This window comes from Falco punctatus, assembly GCF_963210335.1.
Source record: "Falco punctatus genome assembly, chromosome: 1".
Classification (NCBI taxonomy): domain Eukaryota; kingdom Metazoa; phylum Chordata; class Aves; order Falconiformes; family Falconidae; genus Falco; species Falco punctatus.
In genome coordinates this window covers 61,457,169-61,476,361 of record NC_137580.1, presented here as the reverse complement: position 1 = coordinate 61,476,361, position 19,193 = coordinate 61,457,169, and the positions used below count along the sequence as shown (strand labels likewise).

The 19,193-nt window shown below is 41.8% G+C and overlaps 2 protein-coding genes across 6 annotated transcripts in view; both read right to left on the bottom strand.

Moving 5' to 3' along the window:
• The window catches only part of PDGFRL (platelet derived growth factor receptor like), a 24,974-nt gene extending 11,148 nt beyond the window's left edge, over nt 1-13,826 (bottom strand). Inside the window, exons 1-3 of one of the 3 annotated variants that reach the window (XM_080391489.1) lie at nt 11,689-13,826; nt 4,906-4,935; nt 3,948-4,242 (exon numbers count right to left, since the gene is read on the bottom strand). In XM_080391489.1, coding sequence (XP_080247615.1) covers nt 3,948-4,242; nt 4,906-4,935; nt 11,689-11,743 — 380 coding nt within the window. In that variant the 5' untranslated portion in view covers nt 11,744-13,826. Of the gene's footprint in view, nt 1-3,947; nt 4,243-4,905; nt 4,936-5,279; nt 11,664-11,688 lie in introns of those variants that run through there. The other 2 variants (XM_080391490.1, XM_080391488.1) reach the window with 2 other exon arrangements.
• SLC7A2 (solute carrier family 7 member 2) overlaps nt 13,823-19,193 on the bottom strand; it is a 60,261-nt gene continuing 54,890 nt past the window's right edge. For all 3 annotated transcript variants that reach the window (XM_080389949.1, XM_080389947.1, XM_080389948.1), the window contains exon 12: nt 13,823-19,193. In XM_080389949.1, coding sequence (XP_080246075.1) covers nt 19,006-19,193 — 188 coding nt within the window. In that variant the 3' untranslated portion in view covers nt 13,823-19,005.

The following is a 19,193-nucleotide window of genomic DNA, read 5'->3' as shown; positions in this document are numbered from 1 at the left end:
GCTGAGTAAATCAGTTCAGTGTGTACTGTTATTTACTTCAGTTACGACAGGGGAAAAAGTCTTTCTCCTCTGGCTCAACAAAAAACAGCCAAAGAATCCTCCTCCTCCTTTCATTCAGCATCTTTCCCTCCCCCATATGGTAAGTTTAACATATATTAACAGCTACAGACCTATTAAAAACTAAGACCCTCTAGTACAAGTAAGCGAAAATATTTTATTTACCAGGTCATAAAGTACACCTACAAAGACAAACTCAAAGAAAGTACAGCCACTAATACTACAGAAATGGCTTTTCTAATTATAATCTCTTCCTTCTTGTCCTCTAGGCTGCTGTGTTCTCCTTACCATAGGGGTGAGTTAAAAACATGCCAAGCATGGCATGGTGACAACACTTCTGGCTTTTATCCCTACTTCTTTTTGCAACCACCCATAGGAAATACATTACATGGATGCTAAACTGAACGAGTTGCAAACCAAAACACCCTCTTCTCCCAGAACTAGACATGAAGCGGAATGCAGTGAGCATCTTCAGCATCAGCTCCTGCCCTGGACCTCTGACTAACTAGGCTACAAATGTCCTCAGCGCCCTGAACCTTAAGGTCTCTTCTGCCTCCTGTAACTGTAATTCTGTTTAGATGCCAGGGTCCTTAAAGCCTCCTCCCTTAGCAGCTGCAGTTAGAGGATGTTAGCAGTTCCCAGGAGATGTAAAACACCTTGTTTGTTGTTTAAATTCCCACCAGACCAGTCGAATTTGTACAACCCTCCTACTATATAAAGAAAAAACAGGAACTGGATGCCTGGGCATCTGCTCTTGTAGGGACAACAAATGAACAAAAGAACAGCAGTCATTAGTCCCCAGCAATTACAGGGACCTCCACCACCATTACCCATCCTCCTCACTTACCTTCAGGCCTGGCAACCAGCTCCTTCTTCACTTTTCATTACCTCCTCAGACCCCAACCACTCCCCCCCTGCTGCTGCCACTAACACTGCTTTGCACCAGTGCCCCAACTCCAGCAAGACCAGCATGGTCAAAAAGCCCAACCCAGCTGATTAGCTCAGGTTTCACCCCACACCTCACTAATTTGTAATGAAGGGATCACCTTATAATTGGTCTTTAGGCATTCAAAAAGTGTTAGAAGGTACTGGACGTGTACCTATCTAGATGATTAAACTTTTGCTGTAGGTTATTTGATAGTAAGTTTTCAGATTTCTCCCCCTTTGCCCTATATTCAGCATTTTGTTTTAAAATATATCTTTTTATATATTTGTAATATACTTGTAAAATTTTAAAATTTGCCTATTGTAGTTGGTGCTTGGCCTTTTTTATGCCACCAGGAAGACCTAAGCTCCTCTTGAATGATGGTTATTACATTGTCAACCTTTTCTGCTGCCAGTTCACTTACAGACACTACCAACTGAGAACACAATAACATGCTATCTTTATGATATTTCCAGTTAAATTCAGTCAAAACTTTCTAAAACCATGGAATGTAGATTTCATAGTTCACATCCTATAAAGCAAACTTTGTTTCATATGCATCTATTAGCACTACCGGAAAACCCCTGAGATAATTACCAAAGTCATCCTAAAAATGTGACAAAAACTTAACTGCACAGAATTCTGCGGTCAAGGTCTCCATAAATTCTTACTATTCTGTGGCTCTGAAGTATGCTACTTATCTATGCTTTCCATTTCTCTAGTTAACTATAGGATCTTCTGCTTCCTTCAAAATAGTTGATTCAGTCTAACTCAGCCTTACTGCTTCAACAACTTAATACAAAATATTTCTATAGTAAAGTTGATCATATTTCAATACAGAGCCTTAAACATAGCCTAACATACTTCTAAAAGAAAATAAATACTTAGGCAAGTTATATCCACCCATCCAAAATGTTTGATAGCATTTATTTTGTGTGATGTTATTAACTTCTGTTCTATGGTTAAAATACTACAAATACTGAGAACAGGTAAATTGCTGAGGCAAGAGAATCCCAAAACACGAAGTGCCAAACTACCCAACTAGGAAACGCCTATCTTTTTTTCCCTAAACTACCTTAAATTCTTGTATTTTGTCCCATGTGCATCACTAGAAAAGTACTTAATTTTGCAAGACAGGAATAAACAGTCAAATGAAACAGCATTCAGATTCCTCTCCACAAACTGTGAATACTTGCCTTGCCTCCTTCAGTGCCAGATGCTAACACTCAGATAACACGACCTGGAGGTCTACAGGACAAAAATCATGCCAACAACCTATCTGCAAATGCACAAAACGTAAGAGACACTTGAAAACGACAACCGCCGCCAAAAAACACACGCGCTCCCTGCTGATCCTATTTTGCACTTTCAGCTTTGGCTTGCTGGAAGGCACGGTCTGTATGGTAGCTGATAAACGCCACCTACTGGAATAAATCCAGATAAAACATTTCTTGCAAAAGAAAAAGCAGTAGTTGTTTAAATCGGCCACAAGATCTTTTGAGAGACGTTGCTGTGATAAACCCTCTGCAGAAAGAGGCTTGCTGCCGCAACTTACTGTGACAGAAGCCTTGCCCTAGCTACAGAGGTTTATTCAGCCAGTGTAGCTCTCGAACTCCTCAGCTGTCAAGGGGCAAGCAAATAAACACTCCGAGAAGGAACAACTCACAAATTTCTGAAGGATATGCTAGAGATCACAGTGTGTAACTGCCAATCTTCAGCACCCTTCTTTAAAAAGGGAGGTGGGAAGGAGAAGAATGTATCTGCAAAATTAATTAACTGGGAGTGATTTTAACGTAGCCTGATACCCGTAAATAAGTGAAATAGATCACAGAGACTCAGATAACCTGTTATTTAGAGAGCCCATATATACTTATATTTAATTTAGGAACAAAAGGACAATAGGAGTTGATACCTTTGCTCATACCTCTGTGCCTCTCACCTAATAATTCAAGAAAAGCTCATTATAGCTCTTTCTTATGGCATCGTTCACAGTGCTCCAGTCTCCTCACTACTTGTCTTTCATAGACATTAATCTCCACAAAACACCCAGTGAAAATAAACACTACTCATGGCCAAAAAAACCAAAAGGCCTGTGGAAGACAGCCTTAAGCTCATTGTATGCCCCCCTCTTTCAAATACAGAAGTTACTACATTTAGCTGTGCGCCTTCCCAGTTTTTTGAGGATAGTAAACAAATGTATGAGGTTTTGGAAGGAGATGCTTAGAGCAACAGGACACTCACCTGGTGGGGCAGAGAAAGGGAGTGTCCTCAGTTCCTCTTCCTGCTCTAATAACTATTTATGCAGTTTCCATTAAGATGTCACTAGATGAAAGAAAAAGCCTTCCTAAACCCAAGGTGACTATCCTCAGCGTTAAACTCTGCCACACCACAAACCTCACAATTCTCTTTTGGACACAAAGGTAACTTGGACTGACAAAGACTACTCTTATTTGCTCCTTAGCATGGAGGCTGGTGTATTTTTCTGCTAGTTGGGAGATGTGGGTTTGAGCTTCTTCAGGAAATCAAATCTTTGTGCCTCAGGTGGCAGGTACATTAACAACCAGTACAGCCCACCAGAAGTAGGTCTCTGTAAAGCAACAGAGTTGGTAGTGAGTACCTGACAACCACACTCACACATTTTGAGGGTTTTACTTTGGACTAGCTCTAATACGGTTCCCTGTTAGTGGCTGGAGCACACTGGTGTCCTGCTAGACCACATCTTCTATTTTACATTCTTCTGAAGGAAATCCAGTTCACATGCTACAAGACTACTCCACAGTGCAAATCACAGGGCAGTAACTGGTGACAAGTAGATGATGCTCATCCTTTATTGTTGACATTAGAAACCACTAGTTGGAACATCTCAATTGTAAAAATATAAACAAACAAACACACACCAATGGTGTCGAAAGCAGCAGGAAAAAAAAGGGATTTTTTGTTCCCCTGAAACTGCAAAATACCTTACCTGAGTCTGGAGTCTTTAAAGGTGTCCAAGTACGAAGGATAGTTCCAAGTAACATTACTCCCCTTACATCGCAATTCTATGCTCTGTCCTGCAGACAGGCTTAAAGTGGCAGCTAGTTTCTGGAAACGACCTTTATCCATCACCTGTGTCAGTATGGACTGGGACTTCAAAGAGGAGTCAGCAGGTTCTCTCTCCTTCATTTTGGGGGTTTTGGGTTTTACCTTTTTGTTAACAGGCTTAATTTTGTTTTCCCCAGGTTCTTTTGGATGCTTACTCTTCGCAGGCTGTCCAGTAACTAGTAAAATAAAGAAAAGAAAATAATGTTACTAATTAGGAAAAGGTTATATAGTCTTTTTGGGGAAAAAAACCAACCACTTCCTCCTTATCACAGAGAGGAACTGAAGTTTGTTCTTCTTATAAAGGGTTTGTAAAAATGAGTAAGAGTTAATTCCCGTAAGTTTTTGAAGTCTCTGGCATGACCCATTTTCCTGGGGAAAAACGGAAAAGAGAGCTTTCAACAACACGTGGAAAATCTATACTTATAGTTCACATAAGCAGACAAATATGTAAGGTATGAGAATTTTACAAATGGGAAGAGAAAGAAACAGCATTTCTATCTCCAGTTACTTTTGTCATTTCTACCTCACATCATTGCCATTTAGTACACAACGCTACACAAGTTCTCCGTCTTCATACAGGTGTCACACACCCATCAGTTCTGCGTAACCCTTTCATACACTATGTTACTGTAAGAGACACATGAAGAAAAACTGGCAGGTGTGAAACCTCATGATTTATAAAATATTGATAGTGATGCAGTTCTTTTACAGTAAGTACTGTGAAAATACAAATGGCACTTAAGTCACTCAAAGGTAGTATTTAATTCATCACTTCTCTGTAACATGTCCAGATGAAAACAGAACCTTATTTAGAGGCAAATGGTAAGAGATTTCATTACCTGCTAGAGACAACAGGGATGCCCAGCTGCCTGTAAAAACAAAGCAAAGGAAATGGAAAGGAAAAGTGAAGTGTCTTAAATAAAAAAAAAAAAAAAAAAATTAGCAAGATATTCCCATTTTACCCGACAGCAGGAAGCACAGAACTTTTGTGAGATGAGCCTAAAACTGTTGTCCCCAAACATCAAAAACTCCATTAACTGTGCCTCACACTTAATTCACATTGAAGATGGCTTTTCCACATGAAAATGCTAGAGTATTTTATTGTACAAATCAATCAACAAGCTCCCACTGGAATTAAAAATAGCCCTGCTGTACAGTGAGTTAACATGAATTAAAAACTGGTACTGGCTGCAGTATGAACAGCGGCACTTACCAGACTCCTGCCACTGGTGGCTCCCGTGACATTCCTCATACCCTGGCTGAACACCTTGCGCTGCTTCAGCCTTCTACTTCTCTAAGCCCAGGCTGATGTACACCACATCTCTTTTAAATGGCACAGAGCTTTGTGAGAACAAATTTAAAAAACTGGAAATTCAACCTGAACATAAGAAAACACTTTTTCTGTGAGGGTGGTCAAGCACTGGCACGGGTCGCCCTGAGAGATTGTGGAGTATCTATCCATCATGGATGGATAATCAAAACCCAACTGATGCTAAGCAATGTGCTCTAGGTGGCCCTGCTCAGCATAGGGTTGGACTAGATGATCCCAAGAGGTGTCTTCCAACCTCAGCCATTCTGTGACTCGGTGTTCTCAGCATGCAGACTAAGGCTGCCTGTGCAGGAGTATTTGTCTTCTGGTCTCACACCAACTGAAAAATAAACTGGAAGACAGCAATTTTGAACTCTTTTGGGACTCTTAAGTAATAAGTTTTTTGAGAGGCACACATCCAGTTACTAAGGTACATCCCTCCCTTGCCACACAGACAAACATTTTTACCGGTTCTACATTATGAGCAGCGGTGAAGTTGATCACAAAGATGCCTCACCACCATAAAATGCACCACAAACTAAAGAGATCAAATATAAATGCCTTCCAAAGATCATGATAGTTTAAAAAGTAACATTTTATAGTTTCTGGAAGGGAGACTGAAACAAATATTTATGTTTCTTCCTATTTTTCTTAGCACCTGTGATGCCACTGGCTATGCAAAATTGAAAGACTTCAGGGAATCATGGTAACAAAGGAGAATTTCAGAGAGGTGGCAGCTGCTTCCCACAGAAGACTATGAAGTAGGGCTTTTCTAGTTACTCAGAGCACGGTACCCTAGGGAGTGACACACTGCATATATTACAGGGGCAAACAGTTGGTGCAGGAGTACTTTTTCCCTGCATCACATTAGAAAAGCTACAGTTGTAGCCTTACAGAAAGTGGGTCAGGACAAATGTCTACTTAGCCAGTACCTTCACCCTGACACCACCCAGTGTCAGATGTCAACCAGGGAACAGGACAACCATCTCTGCCCCTCTGATACTAGTGTCTCAAGAACCTTTAGCTCAAGGGAGCTGTGAACCACGGTTTCTGTCATTTTATTGTCCTTGGTGGATTTTTCCTTCATGAATTGGTTTGGTCAATTTTCAAAACTACAGAAATTATACATAAACATTAGATGCCTCATAGTTTTTGTATTAAGTGAATAAACAGCCATTGTTTCTCCAACAACTTTCTCTGCAGCACTTGTACTTTACAGAATTTAAGTGTCCTTCAAACATATCCTTTCTGGGCTGACACGTCCTACTCTTATTGCTCCTTGTAAAGAATATGCATCTCACAACAGTTCAGTTACATCACATTTGGGTAATGGGAAGAAGACAAAAGCAGACTGTACACCAGGTTCAATATACGGTCAGTCACAGTTGCACATATTAATGGTGTCTTCTTTCCTGTCCAAACAGCTCGTTTCTTTTCAAGAAAGAAATATTAGGAGCTGAATTTCTCTAGAATGAACAAGTGTCACTCCAAGATCACTTTAAGGAGGAATTATCGGTTAGAAATTTCTAAGTAGAAACCCATCAATGTGTATATGAAGTTTGAATCATTTGTGTTACTTCGCATCCACCAACACAAAATTCAATTCCTATTTTCAATGCCCAGTCTTTCTAAATGGCGCGATCCTTCTGCAACTCTTTACTAACAGTTTTCTTTTCTTTTAGCAGATTTAGAAATATGCTGAAAAGCGCCTGCCTTACAATATCCCTGTGAAATTCACTGAATAAAAACAAATTCATGACCATACTGTAAAAACTGAACGTTAATTCCCACTCTTAGTTATTACTCCATGAGGTCTCCCCATGTCTCACAGCACCTTGGTTCCCATGGAGTCTTTAACAACAGGCTTATCAAAAGCCTTTGGCAATCTAAGTATATCAACCAACTCATCCATGGCCACATTCCTATAAAGTCCTTCAGAGAACTTCAGCAGATCTGCAAAACAAAACACACTTCTGATTTCCAGGTGGGGGCAGCCCTACAAAGCCGTACTGACTCTTCTGTAATTCATGACTATTTATCCATGAGTTCAATTTACAGAATACAGAGATCTGGCTTTGTGCCTGTACCTCCCTAAAAAATCTTAAAATACTGGCACATTTCCATTTCCCTGGAAAGGAGTAGTTGTATGATAGGCTATGCACCCAAGTTAAGACTTCAGTGATTTCAGATTCAACTTTCTTTTAAGTCTCAGGTGTGTATCATCAAATCACAACGCTTAAACACTGTTCATGTTGTTGATTTTCTCTAAAGCCAAATCTTTTGGCACATTAATGAGATGTCTAATGATTTTCCTCATACAGACAGAGCCTGCTATTACAGTGCTCAGTAGGATACTGCACTCAATGTTTCTGATATGCTTCTCATGTCACTATTTTTCATTAAAACCTCCCTAAGCACCTCCATAGTGAACATGGGTGCACACAAATAACTTTTTAATTTAAGCTTTACTTTCTGTAGGTGTTCTTTCTTATCCCCCATTTCTACCAGCCTTACAAATTTTGTGGCTATCTCTCCCTGCCCCACCCCAGCACATCAGAAGAAGAAAAGGATTTATGGCTGATTTTACCCCTTTTGCAAGCTGTTTCTCAAACTCTTTTTGTCTGCCTTATTCTGGTTTTTATATTTAATCCATATGTGTGTTAATGAGCCTCCTCATCTTATGTAATTCCCCCTTCCAAAATTAAATGCATCAGTCGTTTCTTTGGCTTTTATTATTCCTGCAAGAATATTAAAACTACAGTCTGGCTGTTCTAAAGCAACATCTGAACCCAATTACCCAAGTACTACTCCAGATCAAGTCAAGCACTGCTGCTTTTCTCAGGGATTCTCCGAGTAGCAGCTCTAAGAAGTCATCATTTGTGGCATCTAAACAATAGCACTTGGAGTCACACCCCAACATGTCTGATCCAGCCTGTGTGAGGGTAGGTAATTCTTCCTTTTGCTTTTCTATCCAGTCCTTGCTGCCCCTCTGATTTTCCTTAACAGAGTGATCATTCCCTCCATTATGCTAGGTGGTCAGTTACTAGGTTGCTCTCCACAAGGCTGGTATTTCAGTCCGGATGACTTATTGACAAAACCCACCAGCAATTAGATTTAACACTAAAGCTTTCTTCAACACATACTGCCACCTTTCCCTTGGGTTGAGCTATTCCATCTTTCCCGTGTAATTAGTGCCCTAGTATTAGAAGGTCCCACTGATAGGCCTGGTAAGCCTTTTAGATGAGCATTCCCATTTCAAAACAGCAGTTCCAGCTCCTTGTACTTTCCAGAATTGTCTGCAGAAGCACACAAGACTTGGTCCAGCCACTCTTTTCTTCCCCTCACTCAAATCCTACTGAAACAGGACTACTTGTTCAAACTACTCTGCCACTTCCACTATGCTCTGCCCACCCCAATCACGACACTTGTTCAAAGGCACACAGATTTTATAACCTCCCCCCAAGGAAAAACATCATTCCAAACTGTGTGCTCTTCTACACCTGACACTCTGCCTTTAAGAAACTTAAAGACTCCCCTACGAAAGCTTTCAAGTTCAAGTGCCAAAAGCCTGGTTTTGATTTTCTCTAGATGAAGTTTTTCCTCTCCACACAAGCTCCCTCTGTTCCATGTTTCTGTAGCTCTCAGTAAGTCTGAACACTTTCCTCCTATATCACACCCCCAGCTACACAGTGAGACTCTTGTCTGTCTGACCTTGCATGTCCCTGCAGGTGACAGCAGGGGCATTTCTGGAACACCGTCAGAGGACCTTTTATCTTCCTACACAGAAAACCTAGTCCTGCCTCACTGCTGCACCTCCCTGAGGTGAATTTCCAAGCAAGCTGTGACCACACTCCTCCCCAACACTCTTGTGTCTGTCCAGGTATCTACTGATGCCACCACCCCTGTACCTCACAATCCCACCTTCTCTTATCACTGCATCAAGTATCTGCATGCCCAATAACTACGTTAACTGGTACAGAAGTCTATTACTTAAGAGGACACACAATCAAATACCTCCAGGAGCAACAGAACCCACCACACAGATTCCTCTGTTTCCATACCCAAACTGCAAGACTTTCCCAGGGAAGGGAATAAACTCAACTAGCCCACTTACGCAAGTACATTAATATGCCATGTCTGGGATACTTTACCAGCTCAGCAGATTTACTGAGTGCAGGGCCCTCACTGTTTCAATCCAGCAGCAGCACTTCTTATTAATAAAGTAATAAAATTAAGACTTAGAGGAAATAGATTCATTGAGAACTTTCAACCTCTGATCAGCTCATAATGTCAGTTCTAAGACGCACTGTACTCATTTCCTCTGAGTTTCCAACAGTACATTCAGGGTCCCTACTAACTCACCAAGTCAAAGTAGGAGACTACGCATCAATATGTCACAGAAATACACCACAGAGCACTTTTGCTTCTGGTTCATATTGCCTCATCCTACCCTATAACGTTTGTCTGCCTCTTGTTCTCACAGATGTTACACACAGAACAACCCCCAAATAAGCGTTACTCACATAATCCTAAAAAGCATCCAGTTTTGACTTGAGACATCACCTATATCCAGATTTGCATTCCACTGGCTTAAAAGCTCCACAGGTTATAATTCAAGAAGGCCCCTGATCTTCTTCTAGTGTCCACCTAGAGAACTTCAGAAGCAGAGAATGAGCAAGGTCTCCCACAAGGCCAGAGGAATCATGTCCACTGTCTGCCAGATTCCACAAGGCAGGCCCCTTGCTACATCTTGGCAGCATCACAGACCTTTCAACTCTCATAATATTAAAGAATTCTTCCTTGAAAAAAAACCAATCAAGTGTGAGATTACCATAAAGGGTAATTCTTAACCACCAGGATTAAGATGAGAGAGAAGAGTCTTCATGATCACAAGTAACGTAACAAAATAGGTTGGCCACATATTTGTGGTCCTTCAAATGAAAAGTTAAGCATCTGAAGACTCGCACGGACAATACAGTGACACATCAACACTCATATGGACAATCGGGAGGGACATAAACTAAATTAGGAAGGCTATTCTGGAATGACAATGTCTACATTAGGACTTTTACAAGCTGTAAACAAAGGAACTGTCATTAAGTACGCCAGGTTACCTTCTCCCCTAGCTAAGCTTCTGGATGACATTGCATGAAGCACCCAAACCTCAGTATAAACCAGACAAACTAAGAAAAACATACTCCTGGGGAATCTCTTGCCCAAATTACAACTCATTTCATGTTCTCAAATAGAAAACACTCTTCTTGATGTGGCAGCGCACACCCACAGACCGGGCCTTCAGCAGAATGCTGGTTGGGAGCACAACTCCTGCACACAGGGTCAACAGAAAAGCTGGGCTGGACAGGGCTCCTGGGAGCCCCCCGCCCCCGCTCAGCTGCCCAGAGCTTTCTCCCGTTGATCTCCGACTGTCCCAAAGGCTGGAGACTCTACTGCCTCCACTGACAACTTCCTTCGGTGCTTAACAGCTCTCAGGATGAAGGGTTTTTTTTATGTTCTTACAAGAATTTTTTCTTTACGACCCGCGGGCCACTTGTGTTAAGCGCCTCCTTGCCTTTCCTCGCGCCTCAGAGCCTGCCTCCAGCCTCCCTGCAAACCCTGCCGCCGGCTGCGTGAGCCTTGCTCCCCTAGGCCTTCCCTGAGAAAAAAACAAAGGAATTGGGCTTTTTGGTTCCTTCTGAATAAGTTTTACTAAGTTTACTCGCATTTTGCAAGCAGGAAACAGCCTCCCTTTTACCCAGTTAAAGCCTATGCAGGTCAAGGATGGGTTACAAATGTCCCTTCCCAGTCAAAACCTTGCCTCTTTCGCCACCAAGACTTCAGCAAAACCTGAAACTGAGTTACGAGTAAAGTTCCGTCCGCTCTACAGACGCACAGCTGGGCACAACCACCTCTTTTCTCCCCCCACCCCCTCCGGCGAGGACCCGCATTTCGGCCCCGGCTTCACCGTCAACCCTCCAGAGAAAAGGCGGCGGGGGGCAGCCGGTGTTGCCCAAACGCCGCTCCCCAAAACCGCGTCGGGGACCGACACCACACGGCGGAAAGCCGCGGCAGCTTGCCGGCCGCTGACCAGGACAGCACCCCGCCTTCCCCCCGCCTCTGCCCGGCGGGACGGGAGCCCCGCACACACCCCGCGATGGCTCCCGGGCCTGCGCCGGGGGCTGTCCTAGCGGGGGGGCGCGGGGCAGGGGCGGCCGGCGAGGGGGGCGGCCCGGCGGCAAGGAGAGCCCGAGGAGGCTCGCAGAGCGCGGGAACCCGGCGGGGCGGCGGAGCTGAGGGCGGCGGGGTCGCGGCTCACCGTGTGGCAGCGTCTCCTGCAGCAGCAACAGGCTGAGGAGCACCCAGAGCCGCATGGCTGGAGCGGCCGTGGCGCTGGGCTCAGGCGGGGCGGGCGCGGCGGCAGCGGCAGCGGCGGGGCGCGGCGCGGGGAGGAGCCGGCCGGCGGCGGCCTCTGCCCGGGGACTGCGGCTGCCTTCGCCCGGGAGCCGCCGCCGCCCGCGGTTGTTCGCTGAGGGAGGGAAGGGCCGCGACGCCGCGCAGGGGGGCCGGCCGAGGGTGTCCGCCGCGGTTCGCGCCGGGCGGGGCACCTGCTGCGGCGCTTCGCCTCCCACACGGGGAAGGCGGCGGGTGCCGGAGCCCGGCCCGAGCTGCTGCTCCGCGCTCCTCGCCGGGCGGCTGCGGGCGGCGCCCGGGTCTCCCCGCGCAGCGCAGGCCCAGCGCGCTCGCACGGGACTCCATGTGCAGAGCGGGAGCAGGGCTGCATCCCGGACAATCGCGACCGTAGGGGCTCTGCGGAAGTTCGTTGCTTGCGTTAGCTCCTGCGTGGCCGCTGCCCCTCGCCACGCGTGGCTCCGCGCCGGTGCCAGCCGTGCGTCGCCTTCGGGCTGCCCTGTGCTGGCAGCGGGGAGCGGGGCAGTGCCGGAGCCGTGCGGGGTGCGTATCACCGGCACAGCGCGCACGGGTCCGCCTTGGCCTGAGGCGGCAAGAGCACGTTTTTCAGTCAGACTATTGCCCTTGTTCTAGCCTGGCACAGCAAGGACATTCCCAAAAGCCTCCGCTTAACAGTGGAGAAGCAGAGGAAGTATTTATGTGTTGCTATTGGGGATTCCACAGATTTTTCAAGATCAGTCCTACTAAATACACACAGTAAGGTGATTATTAATAATTTGAAAACTTTACAAGGAAATACATAAAAAAGTTGTGGTGTACCTCAGAAAAAAGCCCAAAGGTATAGCTGCTCTTAAGTCTGTGAACAAAGGTCACTGCTCAAGTATCTTTAAAACCAGTGCCAGATGCTAAGCTTGCCCTGGGAGCGTGGTCCTCAGTGTCAAGGTTATTGTTTATCCATTGCCCAGACTCATGCTTTTATTCCTCCTGATGTACCGTACCCACAGGATTATTCAAAGTTGAGGAAGTTTTTTTGGTTGGTTTGGGGTCTCATTTTTCCCTTTTTAGGAAAAAAAAACCCCAAACCAACAGTGAGTTTATCCATCCAGCTCTGAGGCTGGATGCTGCCAGGACAAGGCTTAGTACTTCAGAAGGTTGAGTACCACAAACGCCAAGGACTACGCCCTCCCTCTGGAAATAAAACCTAACATCATCTCTGGTTTGGCACTGCAAGATAAAATGCCCAAATCAAAGGGTGTTACTCTTTGTAACTTCTTGAGTGCTTGGATGCAAGTATGAAACCAAGTGCTAGCATCTTCATCTCCAGACCACTGGATAAACAAGATTTAAACATCAAACGTGGTTGTTTATTCCTCTCTATAAAATGCATATGAGTTATGTTATTTATTTTAAATGTTATCATTTGTATAATACCATGACACTAGATATCTGATACACTTAATGATTATTGTTACTGTATTATTTTAGAGTTTAGTAAAACTATAGTGGTGGCTAAAGTCTGAGCTGCTCTGTGAAGTACATACAAGTGATACTCAGCTTTATTTAAAAAATATGGAACAAATGCACAGTTGTTATCCCATGAAGCACATTTTACAGTAAATGAAGAGCCATGTAATTTCCATTAGAATTTGGAACTAAGGTAACTAAAAATACTGCTCATTACAATTCTATTGTAAAAGTAGAAAGACAAGCACCATATTCTTAAATATAAGCATTTTTACATTCATAAAAATTCAAGACTTCTTATTTTGGTAGAACACTCCAAAGAAACACAATTTTTTAGTTTAAGTTGCATCATAATAATTCTATCTACATATTAAATGCTCAGCAGCATATAATACAGAAATAATCATTACAATGTACATATGAACAAAAAAGTTAAAATGGATATGAACACTGATGTTCTTTAAAATGATGCGCACGTAACTATTTTTAAAGATACGTAACATTTCATGCTTTACTGTCTGGTAACACAGAAGAAAAAAGCCCTCTTAAACATTCAAATCCTTTTATCCTTTGTCCTGACTCCAGCTTGGTGAAGCTGGACTTCACCTGGCACAAGGCTCAATTAAAACATACAAAGACAACAGAATTTGTCCAGTTGACAATAAAGATAATGATATATATACACATAGTTCTATGTAATGCATGTCTACACACAGAAATCCTTTAACTTGGCAAATGTTAAGGAGTTTGATTTCTATAATTCAATGGAAAACAGATCAGGAGATGGTAAAGACGTTATCTTTGGAAAGGTCCAACTATTCAAAATGCAGAGGTCCTCAAAACATATACCAGAAAGAAATACTAAAGGTACAGGAAATTTAAAACAAATGCAAAGACCCTACACTATAGGAAATACCACCTGCTCTTTCTGAAAAATAGATATTTGCCTAACGCTGAGTAATCTCAGTGCTTTCAATGAGCACACTACAGTTTGTACAAGCTGCCTGTCCTGGCAAGTCTAGAAAGAATTGGGGCCCAAGAGCATTAAAAGGTGCTTTTATTTTCTTTTTTGTGTAATCAAGTAACACATGCCAGCCATCATGTGAATTAAATTCCTGCTGTGCAAAATGCACCTCAATGTCAAAGGCATCACACCTGATTAAAACAATTGCACAGTCCCACACAGATTACCTGCACTGTCACGGATTTCACCCAGGTTGCTCAGCTTTTAGCATCTTGGGATGCTTATGGCACATCTGATATTGGCACTTACTAAAACATGCATGAAAACAGTATGCCATTTATGTCTTAAAAAAATATATATCTTTGTATAAATTTTAGGGGAAAGGTGGCTAGGCTTGTACATTTATCATCTAATAAAATACAGAATATATATTTAAGCTTTAACAAGTTTTGCCTTTAAATTCATTGTATCATTTAAACTTTCTGGATGGCATAGTTAAATTCATATAGGTACATAAGTAACCCATATCACTGCTATTGACAATTATTACTGGTAATTCTCTAACAGCAGGTAATATAAATGGCTTTAACATATGGTGACATGAACAGAATATGACAGATTTCAGGAATCTAATTGGCATTTGTGTGCAGGAAAAATACTTAGTATTATCAACAGAACACTTATTCAGGACAACAGACAATGAAATCTAAGATACCTCATAAATTTTCCTATTGCAGAGTTAGAACTGATACACCACAAGATCACTTCAGTTAACATGAGTTATACAGAAATGTTTTATAACTCTTACCCTTCAGAATAAAAAGATTGATTTGTTCTCCCTTAAGTATGCTTTGGCTTACTTTCTTAAATCCAACTAGATAAGAATAATTCCTCTGTCTAAAGGCATATCCAGAATGTACCATTGCAAATAAAGGTTTCGGAGGATTTTTTTCTACAAAGGAAATAAACAACAATAAGCTACCTCCAATAGCAGGTATTTTGTATTAACACATACCATTATTATTTGCACAGAACAATTTTAAATATCAAAAACTATGTTAAAAAATAACAAATAATTCTACTGGACTTGTGCTTTCAGCTGCTCTCTCAGCAAACACAGACATACAGCAAACGCGAGAACAAAATTGGGATTTGTTTCATACATGGCTCCTGTGTAAGGACTAGCATGTCATGTCCTTTGCTGCTCCAAAGTCCCACTAAAGCATCTGGAATTTCAAGACTGCCTATAAAAATGCATACCAAAATTACCATAAATATTTTACCTCTGGCTTGTTCTTACTCAGCCACTGACTAATAATGACTTGAACTATACACACATATATGTATAATAAGCTTTACGTACTTGAAGCAACCAAGAATACCCAGTGAGTTTCCTTTAATTTCATTTTGTATCTCATTAGTTAAGTGGATAGTTCCTGTGCTGCAGCTGCTCCCGTATCCCTTAGCAACATTTGTACAGGCACATTCTTCTATTTTCATATAATTCATTTCTCTAACAAGGGGGGGAAGAAATATTCATACAAATGAAAGGGGAAACTGTCAATACACAAAGTGCTGACACATTCATTACATAATTCAAGAAAATAAATTTTCTAGCTTATTTATCTCCAGAAGGCTTAGCTAGAACTTGCTTTCGTCAGAAGTTTGTTCTATTGACAGTATTCCTTCAAAGAAAAATTCCAGTGCAGTATAGAAATTATTTTAACCAGTACATCAAAATCACTATGGGCTTATATCAGACAGATGCAAACATACAGACAGGCGTGCACACATACATTCTATATGATGGCCTTGGGAGAGAGTGGGGTCTTCCTTGCACATCACAGAACAGCAGCAGTTTGCACCTTGGGAGCCTGGCTCGCCTGCTCTGCACCATCAGCAGCCATAGGAGAAAGTAAATCTCTGCTTCCCACACACCAAGATGTGTAATGAGTTTTAAAAGAGTTGTGTTTCACTGTAGGCTTGTAAAGACATCATGCAAAAGCTTTACTGGACCACCACTGGCTTGCTCCCACAGCAATGGCATTTTTTGCAGCTGAGGATTTAAGAGTACTGGACAAGACAGGTTAGCAATATCCTCTGAAAGTATAACCACTGAAGAAGCCGTGCTCTTGACTGAGTCGTCACTGATGAGGAAAAGCATCAGTTTCTCTGTTTAAAATATTTGTGGGATTGAAAACAATAGAACATGCATTCGTTTACTCAATTTTTTGGTTACTTATAAATAAAACCTTTGGTTTGACATATCTAAGAATTACCAAATTGGATTCCTTTCAAGAACCAGGAAAGTCTTAAATTGTTAATATTTCAAACAAGAATGTATAGTTCTTTTGTCATTTTCAGCATAAAAATGGGCCCGAGTTGAGAAGTACAATTTTGACAGCAGATCCAACTGACACAGACAGCTCTTTCATTCACTGAATAGAGAGGTATTGAAAATTATCAATAGCTCTAAGAACTGCCCTGAAGATTCCTATCCATACCTTTCGACCAAATACTTACTTAGCACATCATCTACTTATATTATCTATATAGAGATAACAAATATATTTATATATTTTTTTAATATATACAGAAAATAAATCTAATATGAGATTTGAGTCTTTCTTTAATGGCATTTGTAAAACGATGATGAATTGTGGAAAGAAGTGGCTATAATTTACGGTCAGTTCAGGATGGATTAGGATATGTTAACCACCAGTAAACCACTGCCACCTACCCTATAGTTTCTCCTCATCCTCTGTGTCCCATCAGTTTTTAAGGACCAGCAATCGCTACAACAACGCTCCTCAGAACATCTGCAGTTGCAGGTAGAGGAGCATACGCCGGCACCCCAGCTAAGAGGTAGGTGTTCTACCTGATGCATGCCTCACCTTTCCAGCTTGCGCAGTACCAGCAGGTGCCGCTGGTGCAGCGGCGCACATCTGTCCACTCGCTGCTGCCAGCGCTGCAGGGCCCCCTCCTCCCAGCTCAAGCTGAGAAGACATCAGGCTGAAAACCTCAGACATGCTCCACGGTGGGGTACCAACCCATTTCAGGGTTCTTTGCCCAGAAGCACTACTTCTGCGCTTCAATATTTAGGCATGCTACTCTCTTAGAACAACATAAGTAATTTTAAGATTAAAAAGCATGAATCTATGAAAAAAGAACAGGAAAACAGGTTAACCAGTTGTGTGTGTTTGTTTGTTTGTTTGTTTGTTTTTTGGGGGGGCTGGTTTTTTTGTGTTTTTTTCTTTTTGGTGAAATTCCAGCTATTATAAAAAGTAAGGTGCTTTTCACTGGCAACCAACATAGGTCTCACAGGATCTAAAGTTCTTATACCTAACACAAGAGATTAATACCAATGATTAGTACTGGCCACACATTGCAACTCTCCACAACAAAGTACTTTAGGGCAATTATTTTTATAAACACATTCCTGCAAAATAGCTTCATACTGTGGAATCCTTCCTGGGACTTGAACCTACTACTTGCTGAGAAAAAGTGTTAAAATATCTGGATGCCTTTGAGAACATAACTTTTATGTTGAAAAAAGAACAGTTTCAGTTTTCACCAGCTTTAAAATAATTGTTCACCCTTCCACTGCTGCAACGATTCAGTTCTTTATACAAATTAGCATTTGGACATCCTACCCACATGAATGGACTTGTGGGTGTAGGCTTGGCTCACGAAAAAATGCTGTGCTAACATATGATTAAGGCTTAGTGAAGCACTGAAATACTGTTTTGACAAGGATTTTTCCTAAAGCCTGCACCTCTTTTTTTTTTTAACCTCCTCTTCCATCTGAAAAGGCGGCTGGGATTTTGTGCATTAATTATCTGAGAAGCAATGTGTAACAGCTAATCTCGGAAATATCAGCTCTGGCACATGGTAAAGAAGAAAGTATAGAAGGTGATAAATGAGTAGTAAGGAGGAAAACTTGATGACTTCTGTATGTAAATATCAAATTATGTAGTCAGGAATAAAATCCTGTCCCTTCTGAAATCAAAAGCTCAATACTTGCTAAATCATATACAAATGTCATTGTCAATACTGTGACCAACAGATTATTACCCACATGCTTTTGCAGAAAACAACATAGCTTATCTTGGGAGTATTACTTTATACACCCAGCATCTCTGAAAAGAAAAGAATTCACGTAAATACAAATCTTCAGTACTATTTAGAGGGACTAAAAGCCTTTGAAATATCTTTACTGTTTGAATTCTCCATGACTGCTGATTAGTAAAGATAAGCAATTAATTCTTTTTACATAAATATGTGATCCTCTACTTTTTACAAAGTATCAGATCTGTACAATTACCATTTGTTTTGCAAATACTTTCCAGGCCTGTCTGCAATTTATCTCCCATGAGAGTTATTTCTGTAGAAAGAAAAGAGCTATTAGATTGTGACCCAAACATGTAACAGAGATAAGGAGAAGGTATGAAAGGCACTTGTGTTCACAATGTAGTGTCAAATATTCAGAACTTCTTGCAGGCCGTTCTAAAATTCTTCATATTGTGTGATTGCCAGTGATTTTGGATGACAGTTCAAACAATGCATCCAGGTTTTTGCTTGCCAAAGGATAGTTCTCTTGTTTGTTTAATTTAAATATTAATATCCATGCTGTCGGTTCTGAAATGATGAAGATGGATTAGCAGCTTGTCCAAAATATAAGCCAGGCCTTGTAGTAAACACTTTCAACAGGCACAGTGTTGGCAGAAAGCTTTTGAAATTTCAGTCCGCAAGTAAAACGTCAATTAAAGGTTTAAAAGACTTGTATGTTTGCGTAGATTAGCATTCACTTGTCCTCTCATGTGCAAGAAATTGATCACTTTCATTTGCATTTTCAGGTTCATCCACTTCTTCCACAGGGTTCTTTTCTTGCAGCCCGCTATTTTCTGAACAGAAGTCGTCATCTCTATCACTACGATGACCTTCAAGACTATGTCTGATGCCATAAGCAAAGTAAATGAGAAAGC